Source organism: Marmota marmota, unplaced genomic scaffold (assembly GCF_001458135.2).
Source record: "Marmota marmota marmota unplaced genomic scaffold, marMar, whole genome shotgun sequence".
Lineage (NCBI taxonomy): Eukaryota > Metazoa > Chordata > Mammalia > Rodentia > Sciuridae > Marmota > Marmota marmota.
The window spans coordinates 1,610,922-1,638,043 of NW_025999891.1; the positions used below are offsets into that span (position 1 = coordinate 1,610,922).

The window sequence follows — 27,122 nt, forward strand, 5'->3', positions numbered from 1 at the left end:
CTGTGCTTTCCTGCTTATGCCTCTGTTTCCCTGCAGCTCTCTCAGTCCTCATCTTTATCGCCCTGGCTTTGAATGGCTTTGGTGGGATGTGCATGACCTTCACCTCATTAACGGTAAGTACTCATTTTTCTTTTCTTTTTTTTTTTAAGATATCTAGTATCTAGTTCAGTAATCTGCTTGTGACCTTTTTTCACTTATTTGTTTCTTTCTTTATTTTGGTACTGAGGTTTGAACCCAGAGGTGCTTTACCACTAGCTATATCCCCATCCCTTTTTTGTTGTTGAGACAGGATCTTTCTAAGTTGCCAGGCTGACCTAGAACTTTCAATCTTCCTACCTCAGCCTCCTAAGTTGCTGGGGTTACAGGCATGCACTACCATGCTGGGCTGTTTTTTTTTTTTTTTTTTTGGGGGGGGGATGTTGGTGGTTATACCCAGGGCCTCTTGCATGTTTGGCAAGTGCTTCTACCACTGAGCACATCTCCAGCCCTGCTTATGAATTTGAGCTAGCTTTGTTTCTTCCTCTTTGCCATCCATTTGTCTACATATGCCTGGACATCCCAAGCAGTGGAGGCATTGGGTGCAGTGGCCTGACAACAAATGTAGTCATGGCTTCCCAAGCTGGGAGGTCCTGAAGACAGCAGGGCAGGGCTCCCCTACCTTCTGGCCTTGGCTTTGGTCTGAGGAAGCAATTTACTAGCCATGTGCCCAGGAAAGACAGGATCAAGTAGAAAAAGAGATGTCACCCATTTTTCCTCTATTTTCCATGGTTACCACCTCCAGGGTGTCCAGGAGCTCTGGCTAACTGTGCAACCCAAACACAAACCTCCCTTGGGACTGCCCCAGTCCCAGTCTTTGCCTTTCTCTAGAATTGAATGAAAAACTCAGAGGAGTACCTGTTGGGCCTTCCTCTTAGTTTTCCAAGTGCCAGGGCACAGACAGCCTGACTGGAGGGAGACATATCCACAGGATGCTGAATAACCCCTTCTTGGGAGCACCAGGGTGCCACAAAATGTGCTTCTTTTTGAGATGGGGGATGAAGAAAGGTGCAGGTGAAAGAAACCCAGAAAACAGGAAGAACAAAAAAGGGCTGGGAGTGTAGCTCAGTGGTAGGGCGCTTGCCTAGCACTCGTGAGGCACTGGGTTCAATCGTCAGCACTGTATATGAATAAATAAAATAATGGTATGTGTCCATCTACAACGAAAATATATATATTGAAAAAGAAAAAGAAAGAACGAAAAAGTCTTCCCCAGAGAGAAGGGAGCTCTCTTTGGTTGGCAAGAGTGCTATTCAGAGCTGGCCCCTGGGAAAGAAGTAAGGGTGATAGACTCTTCAGAGAGACTTCTTTCCAACAGGGAAATCTCACCTGCTTCAGTTCACCCATGAAAAAGCTTTTAGTGTATAATACCTACCATTATTATTTGCAGTGTGCTCTTTTCTCTCATTTCTCTTTGTTCCAGTGAGTCAGGAATCACGCTGTTGAAGGGCCCTTGTTTTGCTTTGAGGGAATGCTGGGGATTTTCGGTTTGGGGGAGGATCTTGAAAGGTGTTGGCATCCCTGTGACCCACCTTCCGGCTGTGTGAATCAAAGGCCAGGCCCAGTTTCTTCTCTGTGCACCCTTCCTCTACTTTGTTTTGTTAGCTCTGTCCTGATGAGGAGGATGAACTGTCTTTGCCTAGGTTCATAGACATGAAAAGTTCACTGCAGTTGGTGTCAGGTGAGAAGAACCTGGCACAGGGCATGCTCTGGGTGTGGGGGTATGTGTCACACATAAATATGGGGCCTTGATTGCTTTGCTTCAGCTGGTGCCAGGGAGATTTACTATGTACTATTTTGGGCCTTTTTAATTTTTATTTTTTTAAGCAGGTAAATTTAAAAGAAAAATAGATACATTTCCTTTCTCTCAAATCCTCAGAGGAAAACAAATGTCGAAACTGTGAGAAATATGTTTGCACTATCAGAAGTACACACATTCCACTGAGTTGTGTAAATTGTGAAACAGGAGTCATGGATCTGTTTGTTCTTGGATAGTGTGAAAACCACCAGCCCTTTCATCAAGATGAAAAATAAAAACCTGGCATCACCCCCATTGTTTTAGTCACGCTGGGCCTCTGTTATGGCAGGTCTGAACTTCAGGGATAGAAGGATGAGATGGTCCTGGGACTTGAGGAATTTAAGTTCCAAAATGCAGAAAGATGGTTTGTCATAATAAAGCATAATATAAATAGAGACTGGGAATGTAGCTCAGTGGTAGAACACTTGCCTAGCATGCACAAAGTCCTGGGTTCAGTCCATCAGCGTGGCCAAAAAAAAAATGATAAAAAGCACCATACTGTGAGTCCTCTTGAACAAAGCCTTTAAAGTGAACTCTGAAGTCGTTGTCCGAGAAACTTTTAGAAGAAACTAATAGGCCCATATTCTTTTATTATTCTATTTTATTTTATTTTGTTGTGTTGTGTTAGGGATTGAACCCAGGGGTGCTTAACCTCTGAGCCACATCCCCAGCCCTTTTTTATATTTTATAGAGACAGGGTCTCACTAAGTTGCTTAGGGCTTTGCTAAATTGCTGATGGTAGGTTTGAACTCTTTTTTTTTTTCCATTTTTTTTATTTGTTTTAATTAGTTACACATGACAGTACAATGATCTTGACATACATTTGAATCAGATGGGATATAATTTCTCATTTTTCTGAGTGTACAGGTTGCAGAATTACATTGGTCATGCAGTCATGTATATACCCACAGCAATAATAATGTCTATTTTATTCTGCTGTCCTTCCATTCCCCCCTTCTCCTTCCCCTCCCCTCCCATCGGTTTGAACTCTTGATCCTCCTGCCTCAGCCTCCCAAGTCACTGGGATTATAGGCAAGTGATACTATACCATGATTTTTAAAAAATTTCTTTAATTTTGAGTGGGACAGCATTCTTCACCTCTTGGTCATTTGTGTCTTGTGTGAATTGCTTCTTTGTGTCATTTGTCTATTTTTTTCTGCAGAGTTCTTTATCCTTTTTTTTTTTTTTAATGCTTTGTAAGAGCTCTTTCAAATACAAAGGAGCTAGCTCTTTTTTTTTTTTTTTAAAGAGAGAGTGAGAGAGGGAGAGAGAGAGATAATTTTTAATATTTATTTATTTTTAGTTATCGGCAGACACAACATCTTTGTTTGTATGTGGTGCTGAGGATCGAACCCGGGCCGCACGCATGCTGGGCGAGCGCGCTACCACTTGAGCCACATCCCCAGCCCCGGAGCTAGCTCTTTCTGAGTGAGCAAGGGATCTCACTTTAGGGTTTTTAGTCCTCTTCATAGTTCATGAATAAGTTTCAGGAGGGCTGTGCACTTCCTTGAAATTGTTTGCAAGGAAATGTTGTGTATAGGCTGCTTAGGGGCATTGGGCCAGGGGAGTGTACCTTGCTCTCTTCATCCTCCCATAGGGCTGTGTGAAGGCTGAGATGATTGTGTCAGGAGCATCTCTGTCAGCTCCTGGCTCTCCCTCCTATGGGGAGGAGATAAAAGGCCACCTACATAGGGTAGGTATCAAACAGTCAAGAAAACTGTCCGCTCATCACTTAATGTGTTTGGTTATCAGGGATATGTTTTAGGGAGGCAGACAGCTAAGGTCCCCATTCTTGGATCTAGAGCAGAGGTCAACAAACTACCACCTCATGCCAAATCGAGGCCACTGCCTGTTTTTATAAGCAAAGTTTTACTGGAACCTCCCCATGCCTATTTGTACACATATTGTACGGCTGTTTTCGTGCTATAGTGGCAGTTAGACAGTCGTGACAGAGACCATATGGCCTGAAACGCCTGATATATTTACTGTCTGGCCCTGTATGGAAAACGTTTGGCAGCCTTTGGTCTGGAGGCTCCAAGAAACTGCTACAGAACTATTCCCTGCCTGAGGGTAGGGGGGCTGACACCCTCTACTCACTCCCACATCTTCTAATTGCACAGACCAGCTCTCCAGGCGCTTTGAAAGTCTCACACACACACTCCTCTCCCTGCCTGGAGGGATCTCCTTGGACACTCCTCCATTCTACAAGGCCTCCCAGGAGACCTGAGGTCCCCTGAGAATAGCCCCTAATGGGGAAAGGGAAGCAGGTCAGCGAGGACAGGCTGGAGGTGCTGGGCAGTGTTCTGGGCTGGCCAGGGCTTCTGCTGAGCAGAGCTGAATCTCATTCTGACACAGCCCAGGCCTTTAAAAAGCAGAACTGTCAGGACCAGCTCCCAGAGATGCCGAGCTAGCAGCACAATGGAGCTTTCTGTTTGTGTCTCCCACCCATGTTCTTGTTTTGGGGACAAAGGAGTCTTCAGGGTTGCCTTTAGGAGCTTCCTAAATCAAATTCCTACAACTGCCATGGATAGGGCCATAGATAATCACTCCTTGACAACCTGAGAATGTGGGGCGATGTGTTGCCATGGAAATCCTAATTTGGGGACTTTTTGAGTCCCAGGGGGTTTTGTGTGGCATAGGGTATAGTTTAAATAAAGACAACCAATTACTCCCATTGGTGGAGAGGGGGCCCCAAGTTGGCAAAATGCCTTTTCCTCTTGATCTGGGAAGAGATGACTGATCGCCCTCCCCACAGAGCCTGAGAGGTTTGTGCTTATGGATGATTTCTGTGGGGTACTGGGCCTTGCACATACTAGGCAAGCACTCTACCACTGATCTACATCCTCAACTCTTTATAATTTTATTTTTGTGACATGATCTTGCTAAATGCCAAAGCTAGACTTGAACTTGAGATCCTCCTGCCTCAGCCTCCCAAGTAGCTGGGATTATGTGATGCACACTATGCCTGTGACAGGTTAGCTGTCCAACAGCCAGGACTGACTTGTTTTGGGGACAAAGGAGTCTTCAGGGTTGCCTTTAGGAGCTTCCTAAATCAAATTCCTACAACTGCAGCCTGGGTCCTGGGCAGCATGTGGCATCCTGGAGGGAGGGTGCCAGGCCAGTCCAGGGGTGCAGCATGCTCCCTGTGGTGTGGAACACCAGCCTCCTCCTGGACATCTGGTGTGGCACACTCTGGTCTATTTGCTCAATGAGTTGCATTTGTCTAACCCTTTAACTCGCTTCATCGGCCAGAGCACAAACACTAGCCGGGTGACTGAAGTGGCGTCTTTGGGCCACCACCCTTCAATCCAAGGCCTGGGTTGCTTAGAGATGGGAGCAGATGCAGCCAAAATTGTGAACATATCTTTTCCACTTCATTACTCTCACCCCTGTCAGTGCGGGTGGGGTGGGGAGTTCTGGGCTGAAACACTCACAGAAAAGGGGTTACAAAGTGTTGCCAGGCTCCTTCAGGAAAAATTTCTCTGTGGGCTTTTCCTGTTTGATTCATTGAAGTCTGGTTTTTAAACCTGAGGAAGAAATGATCCCATGGGAATTGGTTCAGAGTTTGAAGAGAATGGAGTAAACATCCCTCTTCAAATACCTGAGAGAAGGGCAAGGAAGCACATGCCCTGGGGAGGAGATGGGAGTTTAGCATTTTTGCTCAGTGGACCCCGATTCTGTAGCCAGGGGAAGGTCCCACAGTGCTTCCTGCCTCCCTCTGGAGAGCCCAGGTGCCACTGGGGCAGGACTCCTGGTGCCTGGGGCCATTTTGGCTTCTGTACCTCCCTCCATTTCTGTCTGTGCCTTGGGTACCTGAAGCAGTCAGCTGCTTGCCACTGGTTTGGGAAGAATTTGCCCATCAGAGGTTCCACCTCAGGGGTTTGCTCCAGCACGTGACATGTGCCGGGGTGAACAGAAAGTGCAGCGGGGGCATCAACAGAGCTAGAACGGGCAGGTAGGGAGGGAAATGACTGGGGGAAGGCAGTTTTCCTTCCCTACCCTTCAGCAATGGAGCGGAAAGGTGACCACAAGGACCTTCTCAGCAATGTGTGCTGAGAGGCGCCGGATTGTTTATGTTAGGAAACAGCCCAGCTTTGCTGAATCCGCTTGTCCAGACTGGTACCTGGATCCTGGCCTATACAGGTTGTACAGAATGCTGGGTGTGTACCTCAGCCACTTGAGGACAAGGCTCACCTCTGCAAGGGGCCTGAGGGCCAGAGTGTCAGCCCCCACCCACTGCTTGGCTCTGGAGCCTACCCAGACTGTGGGTGGCATCTCTCTGAAAGCTAGGGTGTTTCTCCAGGGCTGGTGGACTCAAGAGGCCAGAGATTTGGAAAACCAGTGCCAGGAGCTACACTTGGCCTTGGTCTGCCTGTCACCAACCCCATGGCCTGCCGTGGAGGATCCTAGGGAGAGAGACACGTAACCTTGGGCATCTTAAGAGTCCTTCAAGGAGGACGCAGTCCTGTGGCCCTGGCCTCTGGGACGCTTGTCCAGTGGCCATGCTTTGTGCCCAGAACACCAGGGAGGGGCTGCCTGCAGCTGCTGTGTTCCCCTCTGGGAAGGTCACATAGCCTGGACTGTTTATGGTGCAGCTGAGGGGCCCAAAGAGAATGAGTCATCACAGGCTTCCGTGGCCAGTGAGATCCAGTAGCCCAGGCTGGGAGGGCAGAGGCTGCAGGGGGCAGTGAGAAGACCCCCAAAGCCCGGAGAAGGGTCTGCACTCTCCACCTGTGACTGTGCTTGTGAGTCAGGAAACAGCCTCTGCTGAGTGTTTCCCCTGGCATCTGTCACTGCAGCGCGGCTCCAGCTTCCTCTTTGGCAGTGGAGCCGCTTCTTCCCCTCTGCCAGGCCCTGGAGGCCGCACCAGGCCACTGCTCAGCACTCAGCCGCCACTCCATTATCTCGGCCTCTGAGCAGCCATTGTGTGCAGCAGAGATGAGGCTGAGGCAGAAGGAGTGAGCAAGCGAGTGGGGTCGGCCAGACCAGTTAGAGAAGAGACCAGACCTGAAGAGAAACGGGAGTCCACAGGAAAATGCAGATCACTTGGTGGTGTGGCCCGGGACCATGGGGGAGGTCGACCAAGGAAGGCCGAGGGTAGGTGAGGGCAGGGGCAGGTGGGTCATAAAGGAACACCTGAGGGGATGTCAGAAATCTCCATTCGGCTAGAGTCAGACAGAAGGCTCAACAGGAAACATGTAGGAGGCGTGAGAAGTGAGGAGAGCTGCCTTGGAGCCCCAACTGAAGGGAGTGTCAGGCAGGGCCCCGGGAGGCTCCCAGAGGCAGGGTTGCCTGGTGGCTCTGCCATTTCCTTGCCCCGCATCGAATCCTAAATTTGGCCTTTGCCAGTTTGAGGAAATGCCTTGACTCTTAAGTTTTGTACCCAGTAAATAAGAATAAGTAATATTTATCTTATAGGTTGCTTTGAGAGTTTTAAAGATAATAGGTATTAAAAATAGTAGCTATTGGGGCTGGGGTTGGGGCTCAGCGGTAGAGCGTTCACCTAGCACATGCGAGACCCTGGGTTCGATCCTCACACCACATAAAAAATAAATAAATAAGGGAAATAAATTTTTTTAATATTTTTTGATTGTGTCCAACTTCAACCAAAAAATATTAAAAAAATAGTAGCTATTAATATATGTTATTATTACTTAATAGTAAGGAAATCTAATCAGGTTACTCCAGGGCACAGCCAGTGAGAGAAATCTCTTCTGGCAAGTATGATAGTTTTGGGAGAGAGAGAAGCAGCCTAAAGGATAAAACACAAATTAGAATTACCATTTTAAAAAGTAATTCTTGTTGAGTGTGGTGCACACACCTGTAATGCCAGCTTCTCAGGAGGCTGAGGCAGGAGGATCCCAAGTTCAAGGCCAGTCCCAGCAACTCAGCCAGACCCTGTTTCAAAAAAAAAAAAATAGGGACTGGGGTTGTGGCTCAGTGGTAGAGGGCTTACCTCACTTGTGTGGGGCACTGGGTTTGATTCTCAGCACTTATATAAATAAATAAATAAATATTAAGTCCAACAACAACTAAAAATATATATTTAAAAAAAAAGATAAATAAAAAAGAATTCGGGATATAGTTCAGTGGTAGAGCCCTCCTGGGTCCAACACCCAGTACTTCCCCCCCCCAAAAAAAAAGTAGATAGCACCATGAATTTTTAACTTCAAAGAGAAAGTTAAACGACAAATTAGGAAAACATACTTTAGTATATTAATAAATTGTGGATGTCTTCAATGTGAAAAGGACCTCTACAAATCAATAGAAAAGGTTAACATCCCCATGGGGGTAAAAAGACAAATGAAGTGAAAATTAGGGATTTTTTTTTTTTTTTTTTTTTAGAGGTGGAGAAAAATGTTCAGAGTCATTAGAAATCAAATAAATGCTTTTCCCCACTATTTATTTATTGTAGTACTAGGAATTGAACCCAGGGTCACCTCTAGTCCTTTATTTTATTTTTTTGGGGGGAGTGTTGGGGATGGAACTCAGGGGCACTTGACCATTAATCCACATTCCCACCCCTGAGTCTCACTGAGGTGCTTAGCACCTGGCTTTTTGCGGAGACTGGCCTTGAATTTGGGATCCTCCTGCCTCAGCCTTCCGAGCTGCTGGGATTACAGACCCTCATGTGCTACTGCACCCAGCTCCTCTAGTTCTTTTTTTTGTTTTGTTTTTCAGGGCATTTTTACATTTAGAACAGAACAATTGAGCAGATATTACACAGTTATATGCCTACTATCCCCCACATACAATTTCCTCTATTATTAATATTTTGCATCAGTGTATTTTGTATACAGTCCATAGTTCACACTAACATTCATTCTCTGTTAACACCCTCCTATAGTTTTGTGAATATCATGATGTGTCTGTCATTATAATTATAATTCAGGATAGTTTCATAACCACAAGAATTCCTTGTACTAATTTGTATTAATGCTTTTCCTAATTTGTATTAATGCTTCTCTCCCACCCCAAACCCATGACAATCATCAATTTTTTACTATCTTTATACTTTTGCCTTTTCCAAAATGTCATGTATTTGGAACCCTGCTGTCTTCTTCCACTTAGCAATATGCTCCCTCCATGTCTTCATGGCTTACCAGTGCTGTTTTTTTTTATTTATTGCCTAATAGTGTTCCATTGCATAGCTATACCACAGGTTGGTTTGTTCAGTCACCTACTGCAGGATGCCCTGGTTGGTTCCAAGTTGGGGTGATTATGAATAAAACCATTAACATCCATGTGCAGGTTTTCATGTGGACATAAGTTTTCAATTCAGCCAGGAAAATTCAGCTGGTAAATACGCAGGAGCCCAATTGCCAGTAAGACTCAGCTTAGCTTTGTAAGAACTGCCAAAGTGGCTTCCAAAGTGGGTGTGTCACTTTGTACTCCCGCTAGCCACAAACAAGCATTGCTCTTGTTCTGCATCCTCGCCAGCATTTGGGATTGTCAGTTTTCCAGATTACAATCTTCCTAATAGATGTGGAATGGCATCTGATTGTTTTAATTTGCAATCCCCCATGGTGTTGAGCATCTTTTAATATGCTTCTTTACCATTCATATATCTCCTGTGAAGTATCTGTTCAGATCTTTTGCCCATTTTTAAAAATTTATGAGTTATTTGTATATTTGGGATTTTTATATTTGGGATACATGTTCTTTATCAGGTATCAGTGTCTTAACCACTGAGCCACACCCCCAGCCCCTTTAAAAAATATTTCATTTAGAGACAGGGTCTGGCTGAGTTGGTAGGGCCTTGCTAAATTTCTGAGGCTGACCTTGAACTTGGGATCCTCTTGCCTCAGCCTCCTAAGCCATTGGGATTACTGGCATAATTCACTGTGCCGTGCTGAAAAGCTTTTTTTTCATTTTCTGAAAAGAGGTGTTTTGCTCTTTATGAGCAATTCTCCAAAGAATAAACTGCTCATTTGGAGTCATCTGTTGGACCTTGTTTGTGAGTCCTGTCCATCACCTCTTTACTTCTGTGAAGTTGGTGCCTCATAAATATAAACTTCCTGTTGAAGGTTTCAACTAAGTGGAGACTAGAAAAAGTGTTACAGAAATAAATAAATAAAGAGCTACCTTACTCACAGAAACAAAATAAGTGCTATGTTCTTCTTCTTCTCCTTTTTTTGTTTTTGGTACTAGGGATTGAACCCAGGGGTGCTTAGCCACTGGGCCACATCCCTAGTCCTTATTTTTAATTTTAAGACAGGATCTCACTAAGTTGCTGAGGCTGCCTTTGAATGTGCTGTCCTCCTGCCTCAGCCTCCTGAGCCTCTGTAATTACAGTTGTGTGCCACGGTGCCCAGCTTGCTCTCTTTCTTTCTTTCTTTCTTTCTTTCTACTAGGAATTGATTAAATCCTGGGTCACTTAATACTGAGCCACATTCTCAGCCCTTTTTTTTTTTTTTTTTTTTTTTGAGAAAAAGTCTTGCTAAGTTGATGAGACTGACCTCAAACTTGCAGTCCTCCTGCCTTAGCCTCCTGAGTTACTGGGGTTACAAGTATGAACCACCTGACTGTTCTTCTTTTAATAATTAACTTTCAAGTAAAGTACATGTGGGCATTTATTTATTTATTTTTTGTTTATTTATGGTACCAGGGAATGAACCCAGGGGCACTTAATCATTGAGCCCCAGCCCCAGCCCTATTTTATATTTTATTTAGAGACAGGGTCTTGCTGAGTTGCTCATAGCCTCGTTAAATTGCTGAGACTGGGTTTGAACTGGCAACCTTCTGCTTCAGCCTCCCAAGCTGCTGGAATTACAAGTGTGCTTTTGTCTTTTAATGGAGTTCTCATCTCAGAGAGTTAGGGAAAACATCCTAAGATGTACATTATAGGATGTCTTGCCTTTTTTTCTTTTCTTTTTTTTTTTTTTTTGGTGCTAGGGATTGAACCCAGGCTTATGAGACAAGCACTCTACCAACTTAGCTACACCCCCAGCCCTTGCTTTTTTTTTTTTTAATAGAACTTTGAGACTTTATTGAAATTTGAAAATATTGTTACTTTGCAGATTTTGATTAAGTAGGAACAGAGAAGGACTTGAGTGTCTGCAATTCTTATCAAACACTCTGGTCACACCAGTGCTGGTGGCCAGTGGCCACACTTTGAATTAGCAAGCCTCAGGACAGCTTTAGGACAAATGAAAGGAATACCTTGAATATCCATCATGACTGCCAAACTCTGTTAGCTAATCTGTCTCGATGAGATGGGGCAGCTTTTCAAATGTTGCATTTCCAGAGTCACCTTGGATAGCTGACAAAAAAGAAAATTGCTTGACTTCCCCATCTCCACCCAAAGAAGTAAACTTTGTACAATTTAATTTTTAAAACTATTTTTTAGTCTTTTCAAGAGTAGATTTTAAAAACATGTAGTCATTATGCACTGAGTGAGTATCAAGAAAGTAAACTTGCAGCCACATTAATACAGGGTCTTGCCGGGTGCGGTGGCACACGCCTGTAATCCCAGTGGCTCAGGAGGCTGAGGCAGGAGGATCTCAAGTTCAAAGCCAGCCTCAGCAAAAGTGAGGCACCGATCAACTCTGTGAGACTCTGTCTCTAAATAAAATACAAAATAGGGCTGGGGATGTGACTCAGTGGTTGAATGCCCTGAGTTCAATTCCTGTTATCTCACCCCAACCCGCCAAAAAAAAAAAAGGTCTTGATACATTACCCAGGCTGGTCTCTTACCTAAGCCTTTAAAGTAGCTGGGATTACAGGTATGTGCTACACCCAGCTCACCTTATCTTTTTTTTTTTTTTTTTTTAATTTTTATTTATTTTTGAACTCAGGGCATTTTACTACTGAGCTACATCCCAGTCCTTTTCATATGTTTTATTTTGAGTCAGGATCTCACTAAGATGCTTAGGGATTTGCCAGGTTGCCAAGGCTGGCCTTGAACTTGCAATTTTCCTGCTTCAGCATACTGAGTTGTTGGGGTTATGGGTGTGCACCATCATGTCCAGCCCCAAAGAAGACTTCTTTTTTTTTTTTTAATATTTATTTATTTAGTTAGTTAGTTTTAGTTTTTCGGCGGACACAACATCTTTGTTTGTATGTGGTGCTGAAGACTTCTTTTTTGTTTGTTTGTTTTCTTTTTTTGGTGGTGCTGAGGATTGAACCCAGGGCCTTGTGCACGCAAGGCAAGCACTCTACTAACTGAGCTATGTCTCCTCTTTTTAATTATGGACAATTTTAAACATACATGGTTTTAGAGGAAAAAAGTATAATGAACCGCATGTGCCTATCTTGCAATTTAGTGCTTGTCAGTTTATAGCCAGTTTTGTTTCATTTGTAACTCCATCTACCATCCAGATTATTTTGAAGCAGATATCATGAGTGACATTGATTAATATCATTCATGTATACAAAGCAATGGATTTTTTTTTTTTTTTGGCATTGCTAATGATCAAAGCCAGAGCCCTTATGCATGCCAGGTAAATACTTCACCACTAAGGTACACCCCTGCCAAGAAATGGATTTTGAAACAAGGATCCTGGGCTTTTCACAGTAGTGCACACCTGTAATTCCAGCTATTCCAGAGGCTGAGGCAGAAGGATTTTAAGTTCAAGGCCAGCTTGTGAATTTAGTGAGACCCTGTCCAAAATAAAAATTTTAAAAAAGGGCTGAGGGTATAGCTCAGTGGTAGAGTCCTTACCTAGCCTGCGTGAGGCCCTGGGTTCAGTCCCCAGCACCACACAGACATACCACAGAGACACACCACACAGACACACCAAAAAACAAAAAAAGAAAACAAACACACACACACATACACACAAATAAATAAATAAATAAATAAATAAAATAAAAATCAAGGATGTTAGTAAAGCAGTGTATGTTAAAAATAATGGTAACACAACATTGGAGTGACTGATGAAACAGACACTTTCCGTATTGCCGGTGGGAGTGTTAGAGTGTTGGTTGGTGGCAGGTCTTCTGAAAAGGCTGTTTGACATGAAGTATCACACATCCTTCAAAAAACATGTATTCCCTTTTGCTTAATGATTCTACATTTGGGAATTTTCCTTACAAAAATAGTTGAGCCAGATACAGTGGTGCATACCCGTATCTCAGCAACTCGGGAGGCTGAGGCAGGAGAATCACAAATTTGAGGTCAGTCTCAGCAACTTAGCAAGACCCTGTCTGAAAATTAAAAAAATAAATAAAAAGGACTTGTAGTACAGTGCCCCAGTTTTAACCCTCAGTACCACAAGAAAAAGAAAAATATATTTCATATACTCCCAGTTATATTAAAAAATTATAGGTATTAGTAGGAAGAAGATTAAAGAGAAATATATATCAAAATGGTAATATGGCTCTATAAGGGTGACTTTTATTTAATTGTTTATGTATATTTTGTTCCAAATGTTTTAAAACAAATGTACAATTTCTACTCAGGAAAAAAAGTCATAATTTAAAATATAAGGTGTAGGTATTGGCGGGAAGTTGTGCTGTGTGGTTTGCCCTGAGGCGCTGTTCTCTCCTAGGAATGGTCCTTCTGACCAGAATAACATGTTGGAGAGAGTTTTTCATAGTGTTGATAAGAATGTTCCAGGCAGGGTGAGGCTGGTCAACAGGAAGGGCAGCTGGAAAGTTGCTGTCCTTGTTCAAGCCTGAGGGCAACAGTTCACCTGCTGACAGGTGGAAAATCAGCCTGTCTCCCAGGTGCTGCTCTTTCCTGGATCTAGTACCAGAAAAAGGAAGAAGATCTGGGTAGGACTGCATGCTGGTGTCAAGCCACTGCTGTTCTGTCGGCATCTAGCCTGGGTGAAGGTTAAGGCAGGCTTGAGATTAAAGGGTAGAAAGAAAACAAACGGCAAGCTAGCTGTGTGCTTTTTGGAGTATTTATGGATCCCGGTTGAGAAGTTTGTGCCCAGAGGTGATTCTACTTTGGGGAATCTACCTTAAAGAAACAATAGCTATGTGCACATATGTTCATTCTCAAGGAAAAGAATGTTCACCTGGCTTAACTCTGCACCAAAGAGTCGAGGCTCTTTGCCTCCATCTGATCTTCTGGTTGGGTTCTAAGCCTTCTCTGATACCTTTCTCTTTTTATCTGTACTGGTTGGAGTGGAATCCCAGGCAGGAACACTTCCCTCTTTCCCCATAGACCTAATCTTTGGATTTTCCCCGAGGTGGATATGGCTCCAGGATGTTCCCTTACAAAGCAGCTTTGCAGGTGGGACTAGCAAGGACCAGCCCAAGTATGTGAGCTCAGGAACCGGGCTTGTCCTTTGAAATGCAGCATACCTAGGAGGCAGGTGTGCAGAGAATGCAGTTTGGCACCTTTCGGCGCTCATCGGGGTGTGTCTGGACACACATGAGCACTTCACATCTCTTGTCTGCTCTGCCTCTCCCTTTCCCCTCTCTGATCCTTCCTGAGAAGCCTAGGACACAGCACCCACTCTTCAAGGGAAGAGTTTTGGTTGTTTTTTTGTTTTGTTTTGCAAAGCCAGGAGTGCTGCCCCCCAGCCCTTTATATTTTATTTTGGGACTGGGTCTTACAAATGTCCAGGTTGGCCTTGAACTTGCAAACCTCCTGCCTCAGCCTCTTGAGTCCCTGGAATTATAGAATCTCTGGGATTATAGGTTGTGACATCAACCTGGCTGGGAAGAGCTTTTTGTGTGTGCTAGAAATTTTGCGGGGAGCCTAGGTGGGCTCCCAAGCCTCATTCTCTAAGTGGCTTAGTTGGCCACATACTATAGATTAATTCCTGTTCATTTTTAACTCTGGGATACCAAAAAATCTTAAGTCTCTTACTCTTCTTCTTTTCTCTTTTTGGTATTAGGGATTGAACCCAGGGGCACCTAACCACTAAGCCACATCCCCAGCCCTTTTTTATATTTTACTTTGAGACAGGGTCTCACTAAGTTGTTTAGGGCCTTGCTAAGTTGTTTTGGGCCTCACTAAGTTGCTAAGGCTGGCTTTGAATGCACAATCCTTCTGCCTCAGCCTCCCAAGCCACTGGGTCTTATTAATGGCTATATTGATGTGTGATTCACAAACCAGTTAGTTCACCTGAAGTGTACAATTCATTGGTTTTTCGTGTATTTATATATTTGGTATATTTTGTAGTTGTACATTCACCACTACAATCAATACTATGACCCCAGACAGAAACCCTGTACCCATTAGTTTCCCTCCCTCTTTACCTCCCAGGCCTTGGCAACTAGTAATCTTTGTTTTTATGGATTTACCCATTGGGGACAATTCATATAAGTGGAATCATATAATATGTGGTCTTTTGTGTCTGACTTCTTTCACTCAGTAGTATGTTTTCAAGATTCATCCATGTTTTTAGAGTATGTCTTTTCTTTTTATAACCAAATACTATTGATGAAGCCAGACACACACACCTGTAATCCCAGCAATTTGGGAGCCTTAGGCAGGAGAATCCCAAGTTCAAAGCCAGCCTCAACAATTTAGCAAGGCCCTAAGCAACTTAGTGGGACCCTGTTTCTAAATAAAACATAAAAAGGGCTGGGGATGTGGTGAAGCGTCCCTGGGTTCAATCCCTAGTATAAAAAACCAACCAACCAAAAAAATAATAATTGAATATACCAGATTTGTTAATCTATTCATTCATTAATGGACATTCAGGTTGTTCTCACTTTGAGCTGTTATAAGGAATGCTGCTGTAGACATTGATATACAAGTTTTTGTGTGAACATCTTTATTTCTCTTAGGTATGAACTTAGGAGTCAACTTTGGGTTGTGTGGTTAGTTTTAACTGTTTGAAGAGCTGCCAGACTGTTTTGCAAAGTGACTGAACTGTTTTTCACCAGAAGTGCATAAGTGTTTCAATCCCTCTACATTCTTAACAACATGTGTTAAATCTGACTTTATTATGGCCATCCTGGTGGGGACCAACTGGTATTTTATATGGTTTTGATTTGCATTTCTTTGTGATTAATGATGTTGAGTATCTTTTCCTGTGTGTGTGTGTGTTTTTTTTTTTTTTGCCATTTGTATATCTTCTTTGGAGAAGCGCCTGTTCACATCTTTATCTTTCTTCTTGTTAATTCTGAGGCATTGGGGATTGAACCCAGGGATGCTCTTCCCTGTGGTATAACCCCCAGTCCTTTTTTTATTTTTTGAGACAGAGCCTCATTCAGTTGCCTAGGCTGTCCTCAAACTTCGGATCATCCTACCTACCTCAGCCTTACAAGTAGCTGGGATTACAGGCATGTACCCCCTACCTGCTCCTTTGCCCACTTAAAAAATGTGTTTTCTTATTAGTTATAGGGGTTCTTTATATATCCTAAATACAAGCCCCTAATCATATATATGATTTTTGTAAAAAATTTTTTTCCATTCTGTGCATTCTGAAACTCCCCCCGCCCCCAGTACTGGGGATCAAACCCAGGGCCTCATATGTGCTAGGCAAGCACTCTACCACCGAACAACATCCCCAACCTGGCTTTTTACTTTTTCAGTGGTGTCCTTTGAAGCATGGGTTTTTGTTTTTATTTTAATATTTATTTTTTAGTTGTAGATGGACATAATACCTTTATTTTATTTATTTTTATGTGGTGCTGAGGAGTGAACCCAGGGCCTCATATGTGTCAAGCGAGCGCTCTACTGCTGAGCCACAACCCCAGCCCAAGCATGGGATTTTTTTATTTTTTATTTTTTTGGAGTGTTGCAATGCTAGGGATTCAACCCAGGGCCTCATGCTTGGTAGGCACTCTACCACTGAGCTGTATCCCCAACCCAGAATTTTTTTTTTTTTTTTTTTTACTGGGGATTGAACCCAGGGGCACTCAACCAGTGAGCCACATCCCCAGCCCCCCGCCTTTTTTTTTTTTATTTTGGTACCGGGGATTGAACTCAGGACCACTGGACCACTGAGCCACATCCCCACCCCTATTTTGTATTTTATTTAGAAATACAGTCTCACTGAGTTACTTAGCATCTTGCCATTGCTGAGGCTGGCTTTGAATTTGTGATCCTCCTGCCTCAGCCTCCCGAACTGCTGGGATTACAGGTGTGCGCCACCACACCCAGCCCAACCCAGAATTATAAATTTTGGTAATGTCCATTATTTACTTACATTTGAGGGGAGAAAAAAGCAGAAATAATGAGGAACAGGCATATAACCAAGTTCCAGCTGCCTCCATTCAGCAGCAACGATTTAGCTTGCAGTAGCCATGTTTGATAAAACAAAAATGATTCAAGTCAAAAGTGGGGAAGGGGAACATAGCTTATGTCCCTGGAGACAACCGGAATTCAATGACATTGGATAGCATAATTCTCAGGAGAGCATCCCCAATGACAGGGACATTGTGGGTGTGAGTCTACTGCATTGCAGCTCTCCTGAGGCTGGAGAAGAAAAGCTATGGCTAGTTGTTTGGGAGGATGTACTTTGCCCCAGATCTGTCTGAATTCATGACTCTGTAGCATTTTACTGTACCTGGGTTTCTGCAGAATCACTGAGGGTTGGGCCTTGAAGTCTTGTTCAATGGGCCATCTCTTGCCCTGCACCCAGGGTGAGCTGTCATGACACAGGGCCTGATTAATTAAGGCTAATTCCACCATTAGCCTTCTCAGGTGCCCATCGCTAGGATGGGACCTCAGGTGGGAGGAGGATCCCCTATTTGTACTTAGAAATTCAGAACCAGGAACCTGGGCTGGTTTTCTTATTAGCCCTGAGGGAACTACAGAATTCTGATGGCACCTTCCAGAAACCTGCTCTCTCAAAACCAAAAGCAGCTTTTGCTGACATCTGGTCCTTCTGGGACTCTGATATTTTTATTTATAAAGTGACGCTCTTATCCCCAAATAGATTCTTATTTTTAACGGGCTTTCTCCCTTTGAGGGATGCCTGAGGCTCTTAACTTTGCTCTCTGGCATCTCAGTGTAACCCTGAAAAGATAAGAAGGCCCCTGGCCTATGCCAGGGGCAGAAACAGGGGGATACTTGACCCCCCAAAAGTCAAACAACCATCTCTTCACATTTGGAAAGCCCCTCTTTTTTGGTACTGGAGTTTGAAGCCAGGGGTGCTTGTACCACCTGAGCCACATCCCCAGCCCTGCTCATATTTTATTTTGAGACAAGTTTCTCAAGGTCTTGCTAAGTTGCTGAGGCTGGCCTTGAACTTGTGATCCTCCTGTCTCGGCATCCTGACACAGGCATGCGCCACTATTACCCAACCTGATTTTTTTTTTTTTTTTAATTTTCCTTTTCTTGTCTCATCCATCTCAGTCCAGAAAGGGAAAATTTGCAATTGATAGTAATCACCCCTGGACTACCCTGTGGCTTACCCTGGAGCAGGGCAGGTGAGCGAGCGTGCCTGACACTGCCTAGGCTCTGAACTCCCTCCCCTAAACCTTGCCTCTGTCCATCTTTTAGCTGCCCAACATGTTCGGCGACCTTCGGTCCACATTTATTGCCTTGATGATTGGATCCTACGCCTCCTCAGCAGTTACCTTCCCAGGAATCAAGGTAAGGGTGTGGCCATGGGTCTTCAGCAGGGTACTTTGTGCTAGTATATGTGCAGAGGCCTCCCCCAAGGCTCCTAATCCTCTCTGAAGAGAGAAGTTATTGTTGGCCCTGGAGAAGGCCCCTCCCTTTCCACCCCTTGCACCTGGGCAGGATGCACCTGGGCACCACAGGAGTAAGAAAATAAAACCCCTAGGCCGTGGGGAACTGGAGGTTCAAGCATATCGCTGTAGTGTGTGACCACAGGCTGGGTTAGGGAAAGGAGGGTGGGTGAGTTCCCTCCGGTCTCGAGTCCCCCTAGCCTGTTGTTGTTGGGCTATTGCTCCTCATTAGCCAAAGCTCTGCTCTTGGCCAAGTTGCTTCAGCTGTTTCCCTCCCGGGCAGGATTCTATGTCTGTGGAAGTCACATGGGGTCAGGATGAAGCAAACACCTCACAGTCTACCAACCCAGGTTCCCTCCCCAAATCCTGTTGCTCTGTCAGAGCTTCAGCAAGGACTTTATCCTCCCTGGGCACCAGGACCCAGTCAAAGCCACACTCCTCAGAGATGTGAAGCAGGGGAGGGGGGGGGGTATGGGGGGGGGGAGCTATTACTGATGAGGGGAGGCAGTCCCAGATATGGACTGGTCACCTAGGAATCAAGGTGGCAGGAGGTAGGAATTTAGGACCAGCCATCCTGTGGACTTTGGAGGTTCTTTTGCTCCTAGATGGTGAAGAAGCCTACAAATTCCTCTACCTTTTCTCAGTATCTATAACTGCTGGCCTCCTCCCTGGGCAGCTGTAGCTGGGCAGCTGTATGCCAGTACTTTGGGGATTCTCATGTAGACACTGGAAATAATCAGTGGTACTCACAGCAGTAACTGCTAGCTTACTCAGCACTCGCATTCTCACGCCCACCTACCACACAACACTCTAAGGACCCATGTCAGCGTCACACCCATTGCACAGAGGAGCCGAGGGAGATGCATTCATATGTGCACGTATGCCTCAAAGCTACCTTGTTCACGCTTCTGTGGACAGGGTCAGCAGCCTCCTGTCCTCAGGGAGCTGGACTAACAGCAGACAAGTAAATCCATCAAGCAATGCACTGATCTCACCCAGGGCTGCTCGCTGTGGGCCAGTGAGGCAGACGTGACAGTGATGGGGTAGTAAGCAAAGGTCTCTCCAAGGCAGTGACCTTTGGTCCAAGTTAGTGACATGCCAGGGCCAGGCAAGTTGGAATTATTGGAATGCAGGGTTTTGGATGACCAATGGGCCAGGCTGCCAGGGCTGTGCCTCCTCCTGCAGGTCAGCACAGGGAAGCAGGGGCTTCCAGGTGCCTACTGCCCACTCTGACTCTGACCCTTTGTCCCCATGTGCCTGGCAGCTCATCTACGACTCGGGTGCCTCTTTCATCGTCATCCTTGTGGTCTGGGCCGGCTGCTCTGGGCTGGTTTTCCTCAACTGCTTCTTTAACTGGCCGCTGGAGCCCTTCCCGGGGCCGGAGGACATGGACTACTCGTAAGTCTGCACACTTTCGGCCCCAATCCTCATGCTAGCCAGGGTCCTGGGTGGCACCAACAGACACTATCCTGTGGCTTCCAGGGTGAAGATCAAGTTCAGCTGGCTGGGCTTTGACCACAAGATCACAGGGAAACAGTTCTATAAGCAGGTGACCACCGTGGGACGCCGCCTAAGCGTGGGCAGCTCCATGCGGAGCGCCAAGGAGCAGGCGGCACTGCAGGAGGGCCACAAGCTGTGCCTGTCCACTGTCGACCTGGAGGTGAAGTGCCAGCCAGATGCTGCAGGTATTCACCGCACGGCCCCCACCCCCCAGGTCTGCCTGAGACCTCAGTGTCTGCGCCCTGGGTGATTGGGAGGAGCTGCCAACCAGAACTGGAGGGGGCGGTTCCAGCACCCCCTTGACTAGGGCCAGTACTAACTGAGGCTCTGTGGTATCATCTCATTAAATTCCTACTTCATCCCAGAGGGCTTGGTGGCATCATCTGCCCAGTTTTACAGATGGGCACACTAAAGTTCAGGAGGGTGAGAGTTTTACCCAGCTCCAGCACCAGCACCATGAACCCCACCGAGCTCTTCCTTATTTCCCCCTGCCAGCCTCCAGTGTAGAGAGTGACTTGGTCAACATTTTGGGCCTCCCTTCCTCCCTCGCATTCAGCTCCTGGCTGCTGAGTGGGCTGTGTGCCTCAGCCCTGAGCCCTGTACCTTTTCCCTGCAGCAGCCCCCTCGTTCATGCACAGCGTGTTCAGCCCCATCCTGCTGCTCAGTCTGGTTACCATGTGCGTCACGCAGCTGCGCCTCATCTTCTACATGGGGGCCATGAACAGCATCCTTGAGTTCCTGGTCAGTGGCGACCAGAAGACAGGTAGGTGCCCCTGGACCTCAGTGCACAACACTAGGGGAAGGTGCCCCAAGAGTGCCATTCACTGCCACCAGCTAGGGTCATGCCCCACAGCCACCTCCTGGAGTGTGTTAGGCTGAGCTGGACCAGAAGGGCCCTGAAATGGCAGTGTCTGTGGCTCTGTTTGCTGTTAGAGCTATTTCACCACAGCCAGCCCTGACTGTTCTCAGGTCTCCATCAGGGTTTCCCGGTTTAGGAGGGAGGGAAGGACCAAAATAGCTCCATGTGTTTAGGGCGTGGGGTGTATGTTTTCCAGTGCTGGCTGGGAGGGCTGAAGGATGTGTCTGTAAATGAAAACAGTGCAGACTTCTCCACCTGAGTGACACCAAGGCCAGCAAGTCTAGCCCCATGTAGACTGCAATCTCCATGTGTGGAGCTTCTGGGGGTCAAGGAGGAGTACATAGTCCTGGGTGGAGACTTTTGGGTACATACTGGAATCCGTGCCCTATATGGGTAAAACAGGAAGGCAAAGATTTCCTGGGAGCATCATAATCCAGTTAAGGCTTGTTAACTCCGGGAAACAGAACTGATAACCCATGCGAAAACAGCGAAGGTCTTCAGCTGATTAGAGGTTTTGCTCCTACAAAGAAAGTCAGTACTTCCCCAGGGCCTAGCTGAGTCAGCTTTAGTCATCCCCAACGGGACAAACACATTCGGCAAATCCTTTTATTGGCAGACTCACTGGCATGCAACTTTCTTTTGTTGGTTTACTTGTTTTTCACTGTGGGGAAGACATGATAGGCCTTGTAAGGGGTGAAACAACAGTTTATAACTAGGGTAAGAAATCCTGTTTTAACAAAGGCAAAAGATAGCAAAGGGAACTAGGTAACACTGTTCCCTCAGTACCAAAAAAAAAATTAAAAGTGCTGGGGGTGTGGCTCAGTGGTGCCTGGTAAGCGTAAGACCCTGGGTTCAATTCTTAGCACCAAAAAAAAAAAAAGTAGAGGAAATTGAGCCAGGAAGTTTGGTCTATGGTAGTAGACAAGGGAGTCTGATAGTAAAGCAAAGGGGAGAAGGACTAAATAGTGTGTGCAAAAATGTGTAATGAAGCCGGGTGCAGCAGCACATGTCTGTAATCCCAGCAGCACAGGAGGCTAAGGCAGGAGGATTGCGAGTTCAAAGCCAGCCTCAGCAAAAATCAAGGCGCTAAGCAACTCAGTGAGATCCTGTCTCTAAATAAAATATAAAATTGGGCTGAGGATGTGGCTCAGTGGTTGAGTGCCCCAGAGTTCAATCCTGGGTACAAAAAAAAAAAAAAAAAAAGAGTTTAATGAATGTGAATGCAGTAAAGGGCCTCAGGAGCCGTATAGGGGGAAAAAAAAAAAACCTATTTAGCTTTGTTTAGTCTAATGATGTTCTCCCAAATTTATAACATAGGAACCCTTAATTTTTTTTTTTTTTTTTAACTTGGGCTGAGTTCAGGGTTTCCTTGAACTCCTGGGCTCATGTAATCCTCCTGCCTCAGCCTCCTGCATAACTGGGGTCATATGCATATCATTGCACCCACCAGAACCCACTTTGTAGCTAGGTATAGTGGCACATGCCTGTAATCCCCTCGGCTTGGGAGGCAGGAGGATTACAAGTTCAAAGCCAGCCCCAGCAATTTAGTGAGACCCTGTCTCAAAAAATTAAAAAGGGGCTGGACATGGTAGTGCATGCCTATAATCCCAGAGTTTTGGAAGGCTGAGACAGCAGAATTGAGAATTCAAAGCCAGCCTCAGCAAAAGCGAGGTACTAAGCAACTCAGTGAGAGCCTGTCTCTAAATAAAATACAAGATAGGCCTGGGGATGTGGCTCAGTGGTGGAGTGCCCCAGAGTTCAAATCTCAGTACCAAAAAAAAAAATAGAAAGTGCTGGGGATGTGGCTCAGTGGTGCCTGATAAGCGTAAGACCCTGGGTTCAATTCATAGTTCCAAAAAAAGAAGTAGAGGAAATTGGGCCAGGAAGTTTGGTCTATGGTAGTAGACAAGGCATTGATCTTCCCCAGCGTGTTCCTCTGGAACCCAACATCTAAAGCCCTATGGCCCTAGCTCTTCCCAGAGGGGCTGCCATAGGGTCAGGGAGCTGGTAGAGTATAAGGACCAGCTCTGGCGTCTCAGGGAGACCCCTGGTATCAAATGGTTTGCCTAGTTGTCCGGTGGATTCTTTGATCTTTCGCTTTGAGTGCAGCAGGAGGTAACTGACAGAGCAGCATTCCCACAGGGTCACACGGCAGTGGGGGATCCTGATTCTGCAAGGCCTTCTGCACGTAGCACATCACTTCCCCATCACTTTGCCCAGCCAGCACCACAGGCCTGACTCACCAGCCTGCCTGTGATGAGGCACCGGCAGACAGGAAAATGTCAGCCGGCGCCTGGGCTGGGCCTGCTCCCAGATCCGCTGCAGGGAGCCTGCTGCAGTCTCAGCCTGCTGAGTGCTCTGAGCAGGTCTTGGTGGGAAGAGGTGTGTGAGCACTAGCCTGCCTCCTCCCCCATCCCCTCTAATGGCCTTTCCTACCACTAACCTTTGTCTTTTCTGCTTTTTCCGCCTTTGCTTTCTCAATGCAGTGATGGCCACGGGTAAGCAGGGGGTGGTCAGGGAACATTGCAACACCCCTCCCCGCCAGTCTCTCTTCAAAGGGAGATTTCTCACCTTGAACTCTCAGCATCCTGCTTGGGGTGGGGGTGGGGCAGGGCAATCAACTTTCAGCTATCTCCCTGAAACTGTGCTCCTGTCCTTTATAATTTTAAGTCTCTTTGCTGATGAAAGCCTTTACGTCACAGTCCTGATGAGTGGTGCCTTCCTGGGTTAGTCCTAGAGGCAGAAAACTAATGGCCAGTCACACGCAAAGACTCATTCGTGGACGTTGGTAATTTTGTGGTTCCCAAGTCATAGTGACTTCCTAGAACTTATGGTGAGGGGGATCATTGTGACATACTGTATTTTATTAGCTGTTTCTGGAAAGTAGGCAGAGGATTTGGAGCAGAAAATTGAGTGATATACCTCTTGCCCAGCTCTGATTTCAGAGGTTGTCTCTGGGCTCTCCCCAAGACCTGCAGTGACAAAGGGGCTCTGAGGCAGACCCCAGAAGGACTTGTGGGTACCTTCCCAAGACCTGCTCAGCCTGTGCCCTAGGGCTCTGTGCAGAAGCCCCTGTGACGCAACTCCTTCCTCCCCAGTTGCCCTCTATACCTCTATCTTCGGCGCACTCCAGCTGCTCTGCCTGCTGACTGCACCTGTTATCGGCTACATCATGGACTGGAGGCTGAAGGAGTGCGAAGATACCTCTGAGGAGCCCGAGGAGAAGGACACTGCCCAGTGCGTAGGCAGAGCCACGGCCCTGCTCAGCCCCTGGAGAAGGCCCACTGAGTCTCAAGTTAGGCAGGGACAGCGTGGTGGGTTCAATTTTTTAGGCAACAGGAGGGCAGGAGCGGAGTGTGCTCTGTAGTCTGGAAACTCTTTGAAGATACTCATGCAGCCAGCCCTGTGCACATTCAGGTCTTCAGTCTCTTTATGGAAATTCTTTGGTATGCTAAAGTTTGGAGGCATGTGAGCCCAAAGCAGGAGAGAGACCAGAAGGGAGACCTATGGCCCCAGGATGGCCCTCAGATCCTTGGCACGAATAGCACTATGGGACCATCTTGCCCATGGGGTTTATTCCACTCAGTCTGAGTAGTAAGATTTAATGACCAATATATTAATAGATTTGTTGATGATTGGGAGGATTAAACAAGGTGCTGGAGCCCTACTTTATGGAAGGGTTGGGCTTTTAACATCAGAGGATGAGTTAAATGCCATCTTCTGTGACTCCACCTTAATATAATAAGCTGCTATTTATTGTATCAGGCCCAGTGCCAAGCACTTAACACACAATACCTCAGTTAAGCCTCCCTTCACCACAGGGAGGTGTGTACTGGTGTTATACCCATTTCACAGATGAGAGAACTGAAGCTGGGAGTCTGAGTCGTTTGCCTGAGGTCACATAGTTAGGAAGTGGTGGGCCTGGGACTCCCTGCAGATCCCTGAGCACTTGGCATTGGTTCTTAGACATGGGATCATCCATGGGGTCTAGGTGTGGGTGGTGACTGGACTTCGTAATAGTTAATTCACAAGGAAATAATTACAGAGCATGCTCTGTTATCTAGGTCAGGTCCGACAGCCAAGAGGTTATTTGTGCCCATCCTGGTTCCATCTGCTGCATGTTTATTTCCCCTTCACCCTCTCTGCCCCCCAAGGGGAAATCCACTCACTCCCTTATTTGGCTCATTATCTGGCTGATCCCCAGCTTCCTGTGAGATCTGGGTGAACTCAAGCCAATGGTGCAGTGAAGCTCCCCACACCCTAGCTGGGCACATACCTCCCTCACCCTCATTGGCGCTTCAGTGAAGCAGGGTAGTGTGTAGAGGGCCACCTTCTCAGGTTGAGACCCTCCACTGACGTTCACACCTGGTGCTCAATGTAGAAGCTGGACCAGGGAGTGTCCCTAGTTCTCTGATACAATCGCTAAGATGCACTTGGGTGGCCTGTGAGTTTTGCATCAGTCTACATGCTGGGACTCCCAAGGCCTGACTTTTGGGAAAGGTCCACCTTCCTCCAGGGGCCCTCCCAGTTCCAGTATATGTTCCATCTCCACAGAGGTGAGAAGAAGAAGAAGCGAGACCGTCAGATCCAAAAGGTCACCAATGCCATGCGGGCCTTTGCCTTTACAAACCTGCTGCTTGTGGGCTTTGGGGTGACTTGCCTCATTCCCAATCTGCCTCTACAGGTGGGTATGGGGAGAGGGAGAGGCCAGGTGGGGAATGGGACAAGAAGGAATATTGTTTAGAGACTAGAAGCCATTGACAAAGCAATGTGACTTCACTCTTTCAACTTAACCAATCAACCAATGCCAACCCACCAAACAAGCCACCATTATTTATAGAGGGCCTGCTACCTGCTAGGCTCTGTGTTCAATGGAAGAGGGAGCTATACAGGAGGGGTTTTTGTTGTTGTTGTTTTATTTTACTTTTTTAAATTTTTTGTAGTTGTAAAGGACATCATGCCTTTATTTTATTAATTTTTTTATGTGGTGCTAAGGTTTGAATTCAGTGCCTCACACATGCTAGGCAAGTGCTCTGCCTACTACTGAGTTATATCCCTTCCTGTTTATTTATTCATTTATTTACTTATTTTTAGTTGTATATGGACTCAATGCCTTTATTTGTTTTTATGTGGTGCTAGGATCAAACTAAGTGCCTCATACTTGTGAGGCAAGTGCTCTACCACTGAGCATAACTCCAGCCCTCTGCCCCCCCCCCCTTACTTTTTTATTTTGAGACAGGATCTTACTAAGTTACCCAAGCTGGTCTCAAATTTGCCATCCTCCTGCCTCAGCTTCCCCAGTTCTTGGGATTACAAGCACTCACCATCACACCCAGCTTGTAAAGGAGATTTGGATTGTCTTTCACAGTACTGTTCTTTGTGAAGGCACATTGTTCTCCTTAGTCTCTTGGACATCTCACATACCATGAGAACCACCATCATGCATTTACTGGAACTCTGTGGGATAGTTGTGTGGTTACTTGTTTTTCATTTGCTCAAACAGCTGGAATCTGATGTCCAAAGAGGTCTAGCCAATCTGTGGTGTGGTTGGGAGACTCTGCCTCCCTAGAACAAGAATGCCCACAGGGCCTCTACCCTGGAGACAGTGGAGAAAGACCATGATCATGGCTTGGCATCTGGGTTCAAAGGCTTAATTTCTTTGCACAATATTTCTGATGTTTTTGAAACCTGACTCTTGTCAGAGATTGTAAGCAAGGTAGACCTTGTCATCTGTCTGGCCTCATCCTTTGATCTGTGAAAGTGTTCTAACAGTAGATTTTGGCTCAGTCCCAAGTTCACAAACTATGAAGGGATACAAGTGATGGCATTGCTTCCAGATGGGCGTAGCCCAAGTCCAGATGGTATCTTGTACCTTGCACAGTAGGAAAGCAAGAGTCCCTCCCTATTTACAAATGGCCAGGTGTTGAAGTATGTTGAACACACAGGTGTGCACACCCACAGATTCTGTTATGTGTCTGCGTCAACACTGGGGTATAGACCACAGTAAGCCATGGGAGGCTGTGCTAGTTCTAGGTGGGAGGGTCCTTGCTTCCTGGGTGTCTCCCCTGGCCTCCTGCAATACTGGAAGACCCTTGCCCTGTTCATCTTGCCTGATTAAAGGGCAGTGCTTAGTGGGTGACAGCCAACTGTTGGTTTGCCCCTGCTCCTGTGACTCAAGACCTCAAGAACTGGAGGGCAGAGGGCAAGGTGAAGACCCTAGTGGTCTTCTGCTCATTCTCTCTTCTCCCTCCCTCAGATCTTCTCCTTCATCCTGCACACGATCGTGCGAGGATTTATCCACTCTGCTGTTGGGGGCCTGTATGCTGCTGTGTAAGTTCTGGCAACTGTGGGCATTCTAGCAGACAAGGAGGAGGGCATGAC

General features: G+C 46.1%; 1 protein-coding gene across 1 annotated transcript in view; it reads left to right on the forward strand.

Annotated features, from left to right (window-relative positions):
• Slc43a2 (solute carrier family 43 member 2) overlaps positions 1-27,122 on the forward strand; it is a 46,597-nt gene that overhangs the window by 12,407 nt on the left and 7,068 nt on the right. The window contains exons 4-11 of the mRNA XM_015501021.2: positions 37-113; positions 18,192-18,284; positions 19,647-19,780; positions 19,865-20,067; positions 20,499-20,645; positions 23,840-23,978; positions 25,296-25,425; positions 26,998-27,071. Of these exons, the coding sequence (XP_015356507.1) occupies positions 37-113; positions 18,192-18,284; positions 19,647-19,780; positions 19,865-20,067; positions 20,499-20,645; positions 23,840-23,978; positions 25,296-25,425; positions 26,998-27,071 (997 nt within the window). The remainder of the gene's footprint in view (positions 1-36; positions 114-18,191; positions 18,285-19,646; positions 19,781-19,864; positions 20,068-20,498; positions 20,646-23,839; positions 23,979-25,295; positions 25,426-26,997; positions 27,072-27,122) is intronic.